The sequence below is a fragment of the Panulirus ornatus genome, chromosome 18 (assembly GCF_036320965.1).
Source record: "Panulirus ornatus isolate Po-2019 chromosome 18, ASM3632096v1, whole genome shotgun sequence".
NCBI lineage: Eukaryota > Metazoa > Arthropoda > Malacostraca > Decapoda > Palinuridae > Panulirus > Panulirus ornatus.
In genome coordinates, this window is record NC_092241.1 from 9,095,359 (window position 1) to 9,112,599 (window position 17,241).

The window sequence follows — 17,241 nt, forward strand, 5'->3', positions numbered from 1 at the left end:
TGACTGAGTTTGGTAAAGTGTGTGAAAGAAGAAAGTTAAGGGTAAATGTGAATAAGAGCAAGGTTATTAGGTACAGTAGGGTTGAGGGTCAAGTCAATTGGGAGGTAAGTTTGAATGGAGAAAAACTGGAGGAAGTGAAGTGTTTTAGATATCTGGGAGTGGATCTGGCAGCGGAAGGAACCATGGAAGCGGAAGTGAATCATAGGGTGGGGGAGGGGGCGAAAATTCTGGGAGCCTTGAAGAATGTTTGGAAGGTCGAGAACATTATCTCGGAAAGCAAAAATGGGTATGTTTGAAGGAATAGTGGTTCCAACAATGTTGTATGATTGCGAGGCGTGGGCTATGGATAGAGTTGTGCGCAGGAGTGTGGATGTGCTGGAAATGAGATGTTTGAGGACAATATGTGGTGTGAGGTGGTTTGATCGAGTAAGTAATGTAAGGGTAAGAGAGATGTGTGGAAATAAAAAGAGTGTGGTTGAGAGAGCAAAAGAGGGTGTTTTGAAATGGTTTGGTCACATGGAGAGAATGAGTGAGGAAAGATTGACCAAGAGGATATATGTGTCAGAGGTGGAGGGAACGAGGAGAAGTGGGAGACCAAATTGGAGGTGGAAAGATGGAGTCAAAAAGATTTTGAGTGATCGGGGCCTGAACATGCAGGAGGGTGAAAGGTATGCAAGGAATAGAGTGAATTGGAATGATTTGGTATACCGGGGTCGACGTGCTGTCAATGGATTGAACCAGGGCATGTGAAGCGTTTGGGGTAAACCATGGAAAGTTGTGTGGGGCCTGGATGTGGAAAGGGAGCTGTGGTTTTCATGCATTATTACATGACAGCTAGAGACTGAGTGTGAACGAATGGGGCCTTTGGTGTCTTTTCCTAGCGCTACCTCGCACACATGAGGGGGGAGGGGGTTGTTATTTAATGTGTGGCGAGGTGGCGATGGGAACAAATAAAGGCAGATAGTATGAATTATGTACATGTGTATATATGTATATGTCTGTGTGTGTATATATATGTTTACATTGAGATGTATAGGTATGTATATTTGCGTGTGTGGACGTGTATGTATATACATGTATATGTGGTGGGTTGGGCCATTCTTTCGTCTGTTTCCTTGCGCTACCTCGCTAACACGGGAGACAGCGACAAAGCAAAATAAATAAAAAATAAATAATGACTCATGGTGAGGTGCCTGAGGATTGACATGCATGCATAGTGCCATTGTACAAAGGCAAAGGGGATAAAGGTGAGTGGTCAAATTACAGAGGTATAAATTTGCTGAGTTTTCCTGGGAAACTATATGGGAGGGTATTGATTGAGAGGGTGAAAGCATGTACAGAGCATCAGATTGGGGAAGAGCAGTGTGGTTTCAGAAGTGGTACAGGATGTGTGGATCAGGTGTTTGCTTTGAAAAATGTTCGTGAGAAATACTTAGAAAAGCAAATGGATTTGGAGAAAGCATATGATAGAGTTGCTAAAGATGCTCTGTGGAAGGTATTAAGAATATATGGGGTGGGAGGCAAGTTGTTAGAAGCAGTGAAAAGTTTTTATCGAGGATGTAAGGCATGTGTACGAGTAGGAAGAGAAGAAAGTGATTGGTTCTCAGTGAATGTCGGTTGGCAGCAGGGGTGCGTGATGTCTCCATGGTTGTTTAATTTGTTTATGGATGGGATTGTTAGGGAGGTGAATGCAAGAGTTTTGGAGAGTGGGGCAAGTATGCAGTCTGTTGTGGATGAGAGAGTTTGGGAAGTGAGTCAGTTGTTGTTCTGATGATACAGCGCTGGCTGATTCAGGTGAGAAACTGCAGAAGCTGGTGACTGAGTTTGGTAAAGTGTGTGAAAGAAGAAAGCTGAGAGTAAATGTGAATAAGAGCAAGGTTATTAGGTACAGTAGGGTTGAGGGACAAGTCAGTTGGGAGGTAAGTTTGAATGGAAAAAACTGGAGGAAGTGAATTCTTTTAGATATCTGGGAGTGGATTTGGCAGCAGATGGAACCATAGAAACGGAAGTGAGTCACAGGGTAGGGGAAATGGCGAAAGTTCTGGGAGCACTGAAAAATGTGTGGAAGGCGAGAACATTATCTCGGAAAGCAAAAATGGCTATGTTTGAAGGAATAGTGGTTCCAACAATGTTATATGGTTGCATGGCATGGGCTATAGATAGAGTTGTAAGGAGGACGGTGGATGTGTTAGAAATGAGATGATTGAGGACAATATGTGGTGTGAGGTTGTTTGATCGAGTAAGTAATGAAAGGGTAAGAGAGATGTATGGTAATAAAAAAAGTGTGGTTGAGAGAGCAGAAGAGGGTGTTTTGAAATGGTTTGGTCACATGGAGAGAATGAGTGAGGAAAGATTGACAAAGAGGATGTATGTGTCAGAGGTGGAGGGAACGAGAAGTGGGAGACCAAATTGGAGGTGGAAGGATGGAGTGAAAAAGATTTTGAGCGATCAGGGCCTGAACATGCAGAAGTTTTGAAAGGCTTGCAAGGAATAGAATAAATTGGAACGATCTGGTATACTGGGGTTGACGTGCTGTCAATGGATTGAACCAGGGCATGTGAAGCGTCTGGGGTAAACCATGGAAAGTTTTGTGGGGCCTGGACGTGGAAAGGGAGCAGTGGTTTCGATGCATTATACATGACAGCGAGAGACTTAGTGTAAACGATTATGGCCTTTGTTGTCTTTTCCTAGCGCTGACTCGCATGCATGCGGGGGGAGGGGGTTGTAATTTCATGTGTGGTGGGGTGGTGACAGGAATGAATGAAGGCAGCAAGTACGGATTATGCACATGTGTATATATGTATATGTCTGTGTATGTATATACATATGTATGTGGGTGGGTTGGGCCATTCTTTCGTCTGTTTCCTTGCGCTACCTTGCTAATGCGGTAAACAGCGACAAAGTATAATAAATATAAAATAATAAAATGATGGTGCAGATCTTGTACAGAAAATATGACATTTATACATTTCTGAGCAGTATACAGAAACAGTTTCAACCTGGAATAATGCGTGGTATGTCAGTACAAATATTAACAGCAAAATATTTTGCCTTGAGGCAATGGCAGCCATTCTGAGAATGTTTTTACATTAAGTCAACCACTCCCAATATGTAAGCCTCATTTGAAGTCAACTGCCTTTAAGTTTTAAAACAATCTTCTATCACTCTCTCGCATTCTTTCAACATTTCCATAAACCTTGTTTGTGGAATTGTCATGACGCGATATATCTCTAGCCTGGGTTTTCCACTTGTGATGCGTCACATCTGCCTTTACATGACAACCAGATTCCACCATTATGAAGTCCTGAGCTAACACAGCTCCTGGGTAGGGAGGTGACACATAAAAGCTAATAGGAAGGTATTCTTGTATGCAGTACCCATGTATCACCTGTGCTTGATGAGTCCTGCCAAGTGGAACACATGAAGTTTACTTATCAAATGTAGTAGAAAAAATAAACATTCATTTACACCTTAAACTACATTAAATGGATATTTTCATAATAATTTCAAGTAGTCTGTATACCAAAATTGAAAACAGTTATGGTAATAACCTAACCTGCATTTTCTGAAGAACACTGGTTGGACAAGGTCAGGAAATGATTGTACAATTGTGACAGTGGTGTTGGTGAGGGCCGACTTACCCACCATTGGGAATACTAGGTCTGATATGCTCTCACATACTGACAACCCATACTCAGGACACCTGCAATTAAAAAAAAGTTACACATTATGGTTGCATCAAAAATATATATCTCGGAAAGGGGAAATGGAAATACACTTTCCTTTTAGATGCTGAAGAAGTGACTTTTTTTTTACATTTCTTAAAGGAAAAATTATAAAAAATTTAATTCATGTATTTTTATCATTAGAGGACAGAAAAATCAACTGTAAACTGAAAGTGAAGCAGAAAATACTGCTGAGCAAAACATGTTTAATTCACTAATACAACTCCAGTATTAAATTTGCTAAAATTCCTACCTCTCATGTTACTGTGGAAAGGAGGAAAAGTCTGCCTTTTCCCACTGTACCACTGGGAACTTTGTGGAGAATCTTTTTATTATCTATGTACACTTTTCCAAACTATAACACTGCTCACAAATTACTTTACACAGTCATTTCATTTTACCTTTGTGGTCTTATGAAGTAGGTGCCTCAAGTACAGTACACTTAGTCATCCTTTCTACATTCATTTTCTTGAACCATTCACTAGGACACAATTCCTCCCCTTTTTTATGGCATCCTAGCCTCAAGGCTTGGGATTCATTTCTCCCACTTTTTTCAAATTCCTCTGACTGCATATCCTTTCGGGTTGATAACTAATTCACCTAAGGATGAACACAAAGTACCAATTCAAATACTTGTTATAAAAGAATCATAGCCATAGAAGTTATTTACAGCTCCTCAGGAGTTTGTTGATTTCCCCTTAAAGTTGAAAAGGTTACAAATAAAGGGGAAGACAAAGAGAAGAGAATTTCACAGCTTTGCTTGATCAAGGAAAGGAGGAGGTATCGTAACATTCAACCTTCATGTGGATAGTATCTACACAGAAACTATAGGAGCATCAGCTAGTCATGTGCCATGGATTTAGGCCATATTGTTTGACTCATGCAAATAACTCTTGGGAGCAGTGGCCAAAATGATACCTGAAGATCGGAATCAGGACTGCAACATCATTGTGGATGGAAAGGTATTGGTTGAAGAGATGCAATAACTGAAGTTAATAAGGGGAAGGCTTTTAATTCCACTCTGGCTAACGAGAGACATGGAAGATGAGCCACTCTAGACATGAACAAATGAGATCTTGAAGGTATGAGAGAGCCCAACAGGAATGAACAACATATTAATTCAATGGTAGAAAATGAGTGAGATTTAGAAATGTTAAAAGTTGCATTTCTGCACTTAAATTTTTCTACATTACTGCTTTCCCATTTTGCAACAAAGTGAGAAATGTCCAGTGCAAGAAATCAGAGAAGAAAAATTAATTCAAATTTGTAATGTGGAATCATCGATGTGGATACTATGAAGAAGTTGCTTCAACAGTAATTAAGGCAATGGAAAGACTAGAAAGAAAGAGAAGCTGAAAACCCAGGGAACAGAAGTTATGTTGTGTCCTGTCAAATGATTTAAAGATATCAAGGGCTGAAACAAAATATTTACCAAAATCTCAAAAGAGAGAGAGAGAGAGAGAGGAGAACCAGATATGAATCACAAAAGAGTTTACCGTTAGACTATAGAGTGAAAAGCCATGATGGTGATAATTTTCTAAATGTTTGAGAATTAAGAAGATTCAAAGATTTTGTGCATATAAAAGAGAGCCATATGGTAATTGTGAGGTTTGTAATGGTTTTCCCTTCCTTAGGGATGGGCCACACTTAGGCAGATGGAAATTTGTTTTAAACAGACTAAATAGATAGGCAAAGATCAGAGCTACTTCAAAGACATACCCATTTAGGACATTAGGAAGTGTACTCTCAGGACTTACCCTTACCCTTTTCTAACTGAAAGAGTACTAAAAAAAACTTTGTACAAGAACTTTTGTACAAGAAAAATATAGGCAACGGCACTGGTGACAAATGGGAAGGAGGAAAAAGAAGTGGTGAAAAGGATGGCCTTTTTATCTTGAGAACTAACCATAAATCGCTCTAGCAGGAAAAGCTGAATTTCATTTTTTTTCTTTCTTAAGAATCAGAAATACTATCAATTAAATGAGTCAACAGAACATATTTCCTCATTTTGAAACCTTTTTTTTTACTCTATGAAAAACTTTGCAATGGTTCTAACCAAAAATGTGAGATGAATGAGATTCAGAAGGGAAGAGTTTCATAGCCAGATACTCTATTTCTATGATGCAAAAGGCATCATAACAAGACTATCAAACCATTACTGGAAAGATAAAGATTTACCCAACACACTTTTATGCCAGATATGCTCTCTCTATGATGCAAACAGCTTTAAAGGAAGACCCATCAAACATGAAAGGAGGGATAAAGATTTACAAAATGTACTTTTATTAAACAGGTAAGAATATAAGCTAGCTTCTCTTCTCTTTTTATTTCTTTTAAGCTATATGTGTGTTAACTGACCTACTTTATGAGAGAGTATCTTTTGTCAATCCATGAAAAACTTTACATTCTAGAACTGTCCAATGTGTAGCAGAAACTGCTGGTGAAATTATCTTAATAATGATATTGAAAAATAATTAGAATAAATAATAATTATGTGAGAGTGTAAGAAAGTAAACTCTAGATTGATATGGGTAAAACTGAAAGTTGATGGAGAGGGATGGGTGATTATTGGTGCATATGCACTTGGGCATGAGAAGAAAGATCATGAGAGACAAGTGTTTTGGGAGCAGCTGAATGAGTGTGTTAGTGGTTTTGATGCACAAGACTGGGTTATAGTGATGGGTGATTTGAATGCAAAGGTGAGTAATGTGGCAGTTGAGGGAATAATTGGTATATATGGGGTGTTCAGTGTTGTAAATGGAAATGGTGAAGAGCTTGTAGATTTATGTGCTGAAAAAGGACTGGTGATTGGGAATACCTGGTTTAAAAAGAGAGATATACATAAGTATACATAAGTATGTAAGTAGGAGAGATGGCCAGAGAATGTTATTGGATTACGTGTTAATTGATATTGGATTACGTGTTAATTGATAGGCGCGCGAAAGAGAGATTTTTGGATGTTAATGTGCTGAGAGGTGCAACTGGAGGGATGTCTGATCATTTTCTTGTGGAGGCAAAGGTGAAGATTTGTAGAGGTTTTCAGAAAAGAAGAGAGAATGTTGGGGTGAAGAGAGTGGTGAGAGTAAGTGAGCTTGGGAAGGAGACCTGTGTGAGGAAGTACCAGGAGAAACTGAATACAGAATGGAAAAAGGTGAGAACAAAGGACGTAAGGGGAGTGGGAGAGGAATGGGATGTATTTAGGGAAGCAGTGATGGTTTCCGCAAAAGATGCTTGTGGCATGAGAAACATGGGAGGTGGGCAGATTAGAAAGGGTAGTGAGTGGTGGGATGAAGAAGTAAGATTATTAGTGAGAGAAGAGAGAGGCATTTGGACAATTTTTGCAGGGAAATAATGCAAATGAGTGGGGGATGTATAAAAGAAAGAGGCAGGAGGTCAAGAGAAAGGTGCAAGAGGTGAAAAAGAGGGCAAATGAGAGTTGGGGTGAAAGAGTATCATTAAATTTTAGGGAGAATAAAAAGATGTTTTGGAAGGAGGTAAATAAAGTGCGTAAGGCAAGGGAACAAATGGGAACTTCAGTGAAGGGGGCTAATGGGGAGGTGAAAACAAGTAGTGGTGATGTGAGAAGGAGATGGAGTGAGTATTTTGAAGGTTTGTTGAATGTGTTTGATGATAGAGTGGCTGATATAGGGTGTTTTGGTCGAGGTGGTGTGCAAAGTGAGAGGGTGAGGGAAAATGATTTGGTAAACAGTGAAGAGGTAGTAAAAGCTTTGCGGAAGATGAAAGCCAACAAGGCAGCTGGTTTGGATGGTATTGCAGTGGAATTTATTAAAAAAAGGGGGTGACTATTGTTGACTGGCTGGTAAGGTTACTTAATGTATGTATGATTCATGGTGAGGTGCTTGAGGATTGGCGGAATGCTTGCATAGTGCCATTGTACAAAGGCAAAGGGGATAAGAGTGAGTGCTCAAATTACAGAGGTATAAGTTTGTTGAGTATTCCTGGTAAATTATATGGGAGGGTATTGATTGAGAGGGTGAAGGCATGTACAGAGCATCAGACTGGGGAAGAGCTGTGTGGTTTCAGAAGTGGTAGAGGATGTGTGGATCAGATGTTTGCTTTGAAGAATGTATGTGAGAAATACTTAGAAAAGCAAATGGATTTGTATGTAGTATTTATGGATCTGGAGAAGGCATATGATAGAGTTGATAGAGATGCTCTGGGGAAGGTATTAAGAATATATGGTGTGGGAGGCAAGTTGTTAGAAGCAGTGAAAAGTTTTTATCGAGGATGTAAGGCATGTGTACGTGTAGGAAGAGAGGAAAGTGATTGGTTCTCAGTGAATGTAGGTTTGCGGCAGGGGTGTGTGATGTCTCCATGGTTGTTTAATTTGTTTATGGATGGGGTTGTTAGGGAGGTGAATGCAAGAGTTTTGGAAAGAGGGGCGAGTATGCAGTCTGTTGTGGATGAGAGAGCTTGGGAAGTGAGTCAGTTGTTGTTCGCTGATGATACAGCGCTGGTGGCTGATTCATGTGAGAAACTGCAGAAGCTAGTGACTGAGTTTGGTAAAGTGTGTGAAATAAGAAAGTTGAGAGTAAATGTGAATAAGGGTAAGGTTATTACGTACAATAGGGTTGAGGGTCAAGTAAATTAGAAGGTAAGTTTGAATGGAGAAAAACTGGAGGAAGTGAAGTGTTTTAGATATCTGGGAGTGGATTTGGCAGCAGATGGAACCATGGAAATGGAAGTGAATCATAGGGTGGGGGAGGGGGAGAAAATTCTGGGAGCCTTGAAGAATGTGTGGAAGTCGAAAACATTATCTTGGAAAGCAAAAATGGGTATGTTTGAAGGAATAGTGGTTCTAACAATGTTGTATGGTTGTGAGGCATGGGCTATGAATAGAGTTGTGTGCAGGAGGGCGGATGTGCTGGAAATGAGATGTTTGTGGACAATATATGGTGTGAGGTGGTTTGATCGAGTAAGTAATAGTAGGGTAAGAGAGATGTGTGGTAATAAAAAGAGTGTGGTTGAGAGAGCAGAAGAGGGTGTTTTTAAATGGTTTGGTCACATGGAGAGAATGGGTGAGGAAAGATTGACCAAGAGGATATATGTGTCAGAGGTGGAGGGAATGAGGAGAAGTGGGAGGCCAAATTGGAGGTGGAAAGATGGAGTGAAAAAGATTTTGAGTGATTGGGGCCTGAACATGCAGGAGGGTGAAAAGTGTACAAGGAATAGTTAGAGTGAATTGGAACGATGTGGTATACCGGGGTCGACGTGCTGTCAATGGATTGAACCAGGGCATGTGAAGCGTCTGGAGTAAACCATGGAAAGTTCTGTGGGGCCCAGATGTGGAAAGGGAGCTGTGGTTTCGGAGCATTATTACATGACAGCTAGAGACTGAGAGTGAACGAATGGGTCCTTTGTTGTCTTTTCCTAGCGCTACCTCGCACACATGAGGGGGAGGGTGTTGTTATTCCATGTGTGGCGGGGTGGCGATGGGAATGAATAAAGGCAGACAGTATGAATTATGTACATGGGTATATATGTATATGTCTGTGTGTGTATATATATGTATACACTGAGATGTAGAGGTATGTATATGTGGTGTGGTGTGGACGTGTATGTATATACATGTGTACGTGGGTGGGTTGGGCCTTTCTTTCGTCTGTTTCCTTGCGCTACCTCGCTAACGCAGGAGACAGCGACAAAGCAAAATAAATAAATAAATAAATAATAATCCAAATCTCTCCCATAAAGATCACCTCATGGAACAGTTTTAGACCTAAAGGTAGCTAGCTAACAACCTGGGTGTGTGTGTAGGAAAGTTTCCATGGTGATGGTGGAGCACACCTAGATTCCATTTGGTCCCTATGTGTTGGCACACAATGGAAACGAAATGTGTTGGGCCCCATGTGGGGAACCCTTGTATTGCCAATATACAAGCACACAAATATTTGGGATGTTATGGGTATCTGTTAAGGAGCAAGACCAGATAGGTAGCACAACTGGAGCTCAAGGTAAAAGAATTGAGGAAACATTTCAAGGCTCATGAAGGGAGTCGTGAGATGAGAGAAGAAATACAGTGTGGTAGAGGGGAGATACAACACTAGAGGAAAGGTGAAGCCATTAAGCAAACAAAGTCTGATGGGTCTTTTCTGCATATCCAAGTGGCTGTTCAGTCAGTGAAAAAGGCTAAAACATATACAGAAGATCAGCACTGGAAATGCAGAAGCAATTTCAGCAGCTGTTCAGCTTGAATAAAGGACCACCGCACATATAGGATTTGATAAAAATAAAAGGCACAGAAATGTAAAAGGGAGTAATATCAGCAGCTGTTCTGACAGTGAAAAGGATTAACGGAAGCTAACGAGAAGCAATTCTGGCAGAAGATTAACAGATGCAGAGCATGAAAAATGATGGAGAGGAATACAGACCCAGGATCATACAAACAGAGGTTTTTTTTTTTTATTATACTTTGTCGCTGTCTCCCGCGTTTGCAAGGTAGCGCAAGGAAACAGACAAAAGAAATGGCCCCCCCCCCATACACATGTATATACATACGTCCACACACGCAAATATACATACCTACACAGCTTTCCATGGTTTACCCCAGACGCTTCACATGCCTTGATTCAATCCACTGACAGCACGTCAACCCCGGTATACCACATCGCTCCAATCACTCTATTCCTTGCCCTCCTTTCACCCCCCTGCATGTTCAGGCCCCGATCACACAAAATCTTTTTCACTCCATCCTTCCACCTCCAATTTGGTCTCCCTCTTCTCCTCGTTCCCTCCACCTCCGACACATATATCCTCTTGGTCAATCTCTCCTCACTCATTCTCTCCATGTGCCCAAACCATTTCAAAACACCCTCTTCTGCTCTCTCGACCACGCTCTTTTTATTTCCACACATCTCTCTTACCCTTACGTTACTTACTCGATCAAACCACCTCACACCACACATTGTCCTCAAACATCTCATTTCCAGCACATCCATCCTCCTGCGCACATCTCTATCCATAGCCCACGCCTCGCAACCATACAGCATTGTTGGAACCACTATTCCCTCAAACATACCCATTTTTGCTTTCCGAGATAATGTTCTCGACTTCTACACATTTTTCAAGGCTCCCAAAATTTTTGCCCCCTCCCCCACCCTATGATCCACTTCCGCTTCCATGGTTCCATCCGCTGACAGATCCACTCCCAGATATCTAAAACACTTCACTTCCTCCAGTTTTTCTCCATTCAAACTCACCTCCCAATTGACTTGACCCTCACCCCTACTGTACCTAATAACCTTGCTCTTATTCACATTTACTCTCAACTTTCTTCTTCCACACACTTTACCAAACTCAGTCACCAGCTTCTGCAGTTTCTCACATGAATCAGCCACCAGCGCTGTATCATCAGCGAACAACAATTGACTCACTTCCCAAGCTCTCTCATCCCCAACAGACTTCATACTTGCCCCTCTTTCCAGGACTCTTGCATTTACCTCCTTTACAACCCCATCCATAAACAAATTAAACAACCATGGAGACATCACACACCCCTGCCGCAAACCTACATTCACTGAGAACCAATCACTTTCCTCTCTTCCTACACGTACACATGCCTTACATCCTCGATAAAAACTTTTCACTGCTTCTAACAACTTGCCTCCCACACCATATATTCTTAATACCTTCCACAGAGCATCTCTATCAACTCTATCATATGCCTTCTCCAGATCCATAAATGCTACATACAAATCCATTTGCTTTTCTAAGTATTTCTCACATACATTCTTCAAAGCAAACACCTGATCCACACATCCTCTACCACTTCTGAAACCGCACTGCTCTTCCCCAAACAGAGGTAAACAGGAAAAAAAAAAGTGAATACACACTGACACAAAAAAAATTAAGTGGTTGAAAATAAAATGCACAGTTAGAGACAAAGCAATCAAGAAGATCTATGGGCTAGTTACTAGGAAGTTCAGGAAAGCATGGAGCATAAAATGCCAGGGCTTGCTAGCTAAAAGATCAGACACAGAGGTTGGCACTTCTGCACTGGAGGATATAACTGAATATTGAGATTAGTAAAGCAGGAGGTTGACAAATATAAATTAATGATACATCTTGTTTTGAAAGAAGGTCATACACCAGATTAAGATACAAGGGGAAAGGAGGATGAAATGCACATTTGAGTCAGACACAAAGGTTGGCACTTCTGCACTGGAGGATATAACTGAAATTTGAAAGATTAGTAAAGCAGGAGGTTGACAAATACAAATTAATGATACATTTTGTTTTGAAAGGTCATATACCAGATTAAGATAAAAGGGGAAAGAAGGATGAAATGCACATTTGAAAGTTTGTTGAAGGTCAAGAGATTGCCAGGTGCAATTTCCCTGTGAAAGAAAAATCAAGAATAAGTGGTTATAACCAAGATGTTTGAGGATTACAAGTTACGGTTACAGTCTATTTGGAGTCATCAAGCCAAAAAGCACTTATGAAAGCTAAGGAGCTTAAAGGCAGGATGGAATTCCACAGGATATACATCAAATGCTATAAATCACCGAAAAGAGGGACAAAAGCAAAGAGTATGGTCAGAAGACAAAATAGTTGAGATGTCATGCAAGGCAAGAAGACAGACCTGCCCCACCAGCACTGCATCAGAGAAGGCAAAAGTGTTAGAAAATGGTAATTTCAGACTGAAAGCATTGTATTCAAATGTTGATGGATCAATAACTTAGTGATAAAGAGCTGCAATAAAAGGATCATAAAAGGGAAAGTGTAGCTAATGTTGTTGGAGTTATGGAAACTGAGCTTACCAAAGAGATAAGATCTTACCTATTCTGCCCAAGAAAAGAAAGAAAAAGTATGATTAAGTAATGAAAGGATAAGAGAGATGTGTGGAAATAAAAAGTGTGTGGTTGAAAAAGCCAAAGAGGGTGTGCTGAAATAGTTTGGACATACGGAAAGAATGAGCGAGGAAAGATTGACAAAGAGGATATATGTGTAAGAGGTGGAAGGAACAAGGAGAAGCAAGAGACCAAATCGGAGGTTAAAGGATGGAGTGAAAAAGATTTTGAGTGATCAGGGCCCAAACATACAGAAGGGTGAAAGGCGTGCAAGGAATAGAAAGAATTAGAACAATGTGGTATATCAGGGATGACGTGCTGTCAAGGGACTGAACCAGGGAATGTGAAATGTCTGGGGTAAACCATGGAAAGGTCCGTGGGGAGTGGCTATGTATAAGGAGCAATTCGGTGCATTACACATGACAGCTAGAGACTGAGTGAGAATGAAGGTGCCCTTTTTTGTCTGTTTTCCTGGCACTACCTTATTAAAGAAGGGGTAGCAATGCTGATTCCTGCGGGGCGGGGTGGCATCAGGAATGGATGAAGGCAAGCAAGTACAAGTTGATATGTATAAGTATGTACATGTATATGTATGTATATGTGCGTGAATGGGCGTTCATGTACAGAGCATCAGATTGGGGAAGAGCAGTGTGGTTTCAGAAGTGGTAGAGGATGTGTGGATCAGGTGTTTGCTTTGAAGAATGTATGTGAGAAATACTTAGAAAAGCAAATGGATTTGTATGTTTATGGATCTAGAAGGCATATGATAGAGTTGATAGAGATGCTCTGTGGAAGGTATTAAGAATATATGGTGTGGGAGGCAAGTTGTTAGAAGCAGTGAAAAGTTTTTATCGAGGATGTAAGGCATGTGTACGTGTAGGAAGAGAGGAAAGTGATTGGTTCTCAGTGAATGTAGGTTTGCGGCAGGGGTGTGTGATGTCTCCATGGTTGTTTAATTTGTTTATGGATGGGGTTGTTAGGGAGGTGAATGCAAGAGTTTTGGAAAGAGGGGCAAGTATGAAGTCTGTTGGGGATGAGAGCTTGGGAAGTGAGTCAGTTGTTGTTCGCTGATGATACAGCGCTGGTGGCTGATTCATGAGAGAAACTGCAGAAGCTGGTGACTGAGTTTGGTAAAGTGTGTGAAAGAAGAAAGTTAAGAGTAAATGTGAATATGAGCAAGGTTATTAGGTACAGTAGGGTTGAGGGTCAATTCAATTGGGAGGTGAGTTTGAATGGAGAAAAACTGGAGGAAGTGAAGTGTTTTAGATATCTGGGAGTGGATCTGGCAGCGGATGGAACCATGGAAGCGGAAGTGGATCATAGGGTGGGGGAGGGGGCGAAAATTCTGGGAGCCTTGAAGAATGTGTGGAAGTCGAGAACATTATCTCGGAAAGCAAAAATGGGTATGTTTGAAGGAATAGTGGTTCCAACAATGTTGTATGGTTGCGAGGCGTGGACTATGGATAGAGTTGTGCGCAGGAGGATGGATGTGCTGGAAATGAGATGTTTGAGGACAATGTGTGGTGTGAGGTGGTTTGATCGAGTAAGTAACGTAAGGGTAAGAGAGATGTGTGGAAATAAAAAGAGCGTGGTTGAGAGAGCAGAAGAGGGTGTTTTGAAATGGTTTGGTCACATGGAGAGAATGAGTGAGGAAAGATTGACCAAGAGGATATATGTGTCGGAGGTGGAGGGAACGAGGAGAAGAGGGATACCAAATTGGAGGTGGAAAGATGGAGTGAAAAAGATTTTGTGTGATCGGGTCCTGAACATGCAGGAGGGTGAAAGGAGGGCAAAGAATAGAGTGAATTGGAGCGATGTGGTATACCGGGGTTGACGTGCTGTCAGTGGATTGAATCAAGGCATGTGTATGGGGGTGGGTTGGGCCATTTCTTTCGTCTGTTTCCTTGCGCTACCTCGCAAAGGCGGGAGACAGTGACAAAAAAAAAAAAAAAAATAAAATAAAAAATAAATATATATATATATATATATATATGGGAGGGTATTGATTGAGAGGGTGAAGGCATGTACAGAGCATCAGATTGGGGAAGAGCAGTGTGGTTTCAGAAGTGGTAGAGGATGTGTGGATCAGGTGTTTGCTTTGAAGAATGTATGTGAGAAATACTTAGATAAGCAAATGGATTTGTATGTAGCATTTATGGATCTGGAGAAGGCATATGATAGAGTTGATAGAGATGCTCTGTGGAAGGTATTAAGAATATATGGTGTGGGAGGCAAGTTGTTAGAAGCAGTGAAAAGTTTTTATCGAGGATGTAAGGCATGTGGACGTGTAGAAAGAGAGGAAAGTGATTGGTTCTCAGTGAATGTAGGTTTGCAGCAGGGGTGTGTGATGTCTCCATGGTTGTTTAATTTGTTTATGGATGGGGTTGTTAGGGAGATGAATGCAAGAGTTTTGGAAAGAGGGGCAAGTATGAAGTCTGTTGGGGATGAGAGAGCTTGGGAAGTGAGTCAGTTGTTGTTCGCTGATGATAGAGCGCTGGTGGCTGATTCATGTGAGAAACTGCAGAAGCTGGTGACTGAGTTTGGTAAAGTGTGTGAAAGAAGAAAGTTAAGAGTAAATGTGAATAAGAGCAAGGTTATTAGGTACAGTAGGGTTGAGGGTCAAGTCAATTGGGAGGTGCGTTTGAATGGAGAAAAACTGGAGGAAGTGAAGTGTTTTAGATATCTGGGAGTGGATCTGGCAGCGGATGGAACCATGGAAGCGGAAGTGGATCATAGGGTGGGGGAGGGGGCGAAAATTCTGGGAGCCTTGAAGAATGTGTGGAAGTCGAGAACATTATCTCGGAAAGCAAAAATGGGTATGTTTGAAGGAATAGTGGTTCCAACAATGTTGTATGGTTGCGAGGCGTGGACTATGGATAGAGTTGTGCGTAGGAGGATGGATGTGCTGGAAATGAGATGTTTGAGGACAATGTGTGGTGTGAGGTGGTTTGATCGAGTGAGTAACGAAAGGGTAAGAGAGATGTGTGGAAATAAAAAGAGCGTGGTTGAGAGAGCAGAAGAGGGTGTTTTGAAGTGGTTTGGGCAAATGGAGAGAATGAGTGAGGAAAGATTGACCAAGAGGATATATGTGTCGGAGGTGGCGGGAACGAGAAGAGGGAGACCAAATTGGAGGTGGAAAGATGGAGTGAAAAAGATTTTGTGTGATCGGGGCCTGAACATGCAGGAGGGTGAAAGGAGGGCAAGGAATAGAGTGAATTGGATCGATGTGGTATACCGGGGCTGACGTGCTGTCAGTGGATTGAATCAAGGCATGTGAAGCGTCTGGGGTAAACCATGGAAAGCTGTGTAGGTATGTATATTTGGATGTGTGGACGTATGTATATACATGTGTATGGGGGTGGGTTGGGCCATTTCTTTTGTCTGTTTCCTTGCGCTACCTCGCAAACGCGGGAGACAGCGGCAAAAAAAAAAAAAAAAAAAAATATATATATATATATATATATATATATATATATATATATATATATATATATATATCCAAAGGCAGCAGGTTTGGATGGTATTGCTGTGGAATTTATTAAAAAAGGGGGTGACTGTATTGTTGACTGGTTGGTAAGGTTATTTAATGTATGTATGACTCATGGTGAGGTGCCTGAGGATTGGCGGAATGCGTGCATAGTGCCATTGTACAAAGGCAAAGGGGATAAGAGTGAGTGCTCAAATTACAGAGGTATAAGTTTGTTGAGTATTCCTGGTAAATTATATGGGAGGGTATTGATTGAGAGGGTGAAGGCATGTACAGAGCATCAGATTGGGGAAGAGCAGTGTGGTTTCAGAAGTGGGAGAGGATGTGTGGATCAGGTGTTTGCTTTGAAGAATGTATGTGAGAAATATTTAGAAAAGCAAATGGATTTGTATGTAGCATTTATGGATCTGGAGAAGGCATATGATAGAGTTGATAGAGATGCTCTGTGGAAGGTATTAAGAATATATGGTGTGGGAGGCAAGTTGTTAGAAGCAGTGAAAAGTTTTTATCGAGGATGTAAGGCATGTGTACGTGTAGGAAGAGAGGAAAGTGATTGGTTCTCAGTGAATGTAGGTTTGCGGCAGGGGTGTGTGATGTCTCCATGGTTGTTTAATTTGTTTATGGATGGGGTTGTTAGGGAGGTAAATGCAAGAGTCTTGGAAAGAGGGGCAAGTATGAGGTCTGTTGGGGATGAGAGAGCTTTGGAAGTGAGTCAGTTGTTGTTCGCTGATGATACAGCGCTGGTGGCGGATTCATGTGAGAAACTGCAGAAGCTGGTGACGGAGTTTGGTAAAGTGTGTGGAAGAAGAAAGTTAAGAGTAAATGTGAATAAGAGCAAGGTTATTAGGTACAGTAGGGTTGAGGGTCAAGTCAATTGGGAGGTGAGTTTGAATGGAGAAAAACTGGAGGAAGTGAAGTGTTTTAGATATCTGGGAGTGGATCTGTCAGCGGATGGAACCATGGAAGCGGAAGTGGATCATAGGGTGGGGGAGGGGGCGAAAATTTTGGGAGCCTTGAAAAATGTGTGGATGTCGAGAACATTATCCCGGAAAGCAAAAATGGGTATGTTTGAAGGAATAGTAGTTCCAACAATGTTGTATGGTTGCGAGGCGTGGGCTATGGATAGAGTTGTGCGCAGGAGGATGGATGTGCTGGAAATGAGATGTTTGAGGACAATGTGTGGTGTGAGGTGGTTTGATCGAGTAAGTAACGTAAGGGT

The 17,241-nt window shown here is 41.4% G+C and overlaps 1 protein-coding gene across 13 annotated transcripts in view; it reads right to left on the minus strand.

Annotated features, from left to right (window-relative positions):
- Positions 1–233: 233 nt before the first annotated feature.
- Positions 234–17,241, minus strand: part of LOC139754988 (uncharacterized) — a 346,758-nt gene continuing 329,750 nt past the window's right edge. For all 13 annotated transcript variants that reach the window (XM_071672870.1, XM_071672864.1, XM_071672869.1 and 10 more), the window contains 2 exons: positions 3,557–3,703; positions 234–3,404 (listed from right to left, as the gene is read on the minus strand). In XM_071672870.1, coding sequence (XP_071528971.1) covers positions 3,146–3,404; positions 3,557–3,703 — 406 coding nt within the window. In that variant the 3' untranslated portion in view covers positions 234–3,145. The remainder of the gene's footprint in view (positions 3,405–3,556; positions 3,704–17,241) is intronic.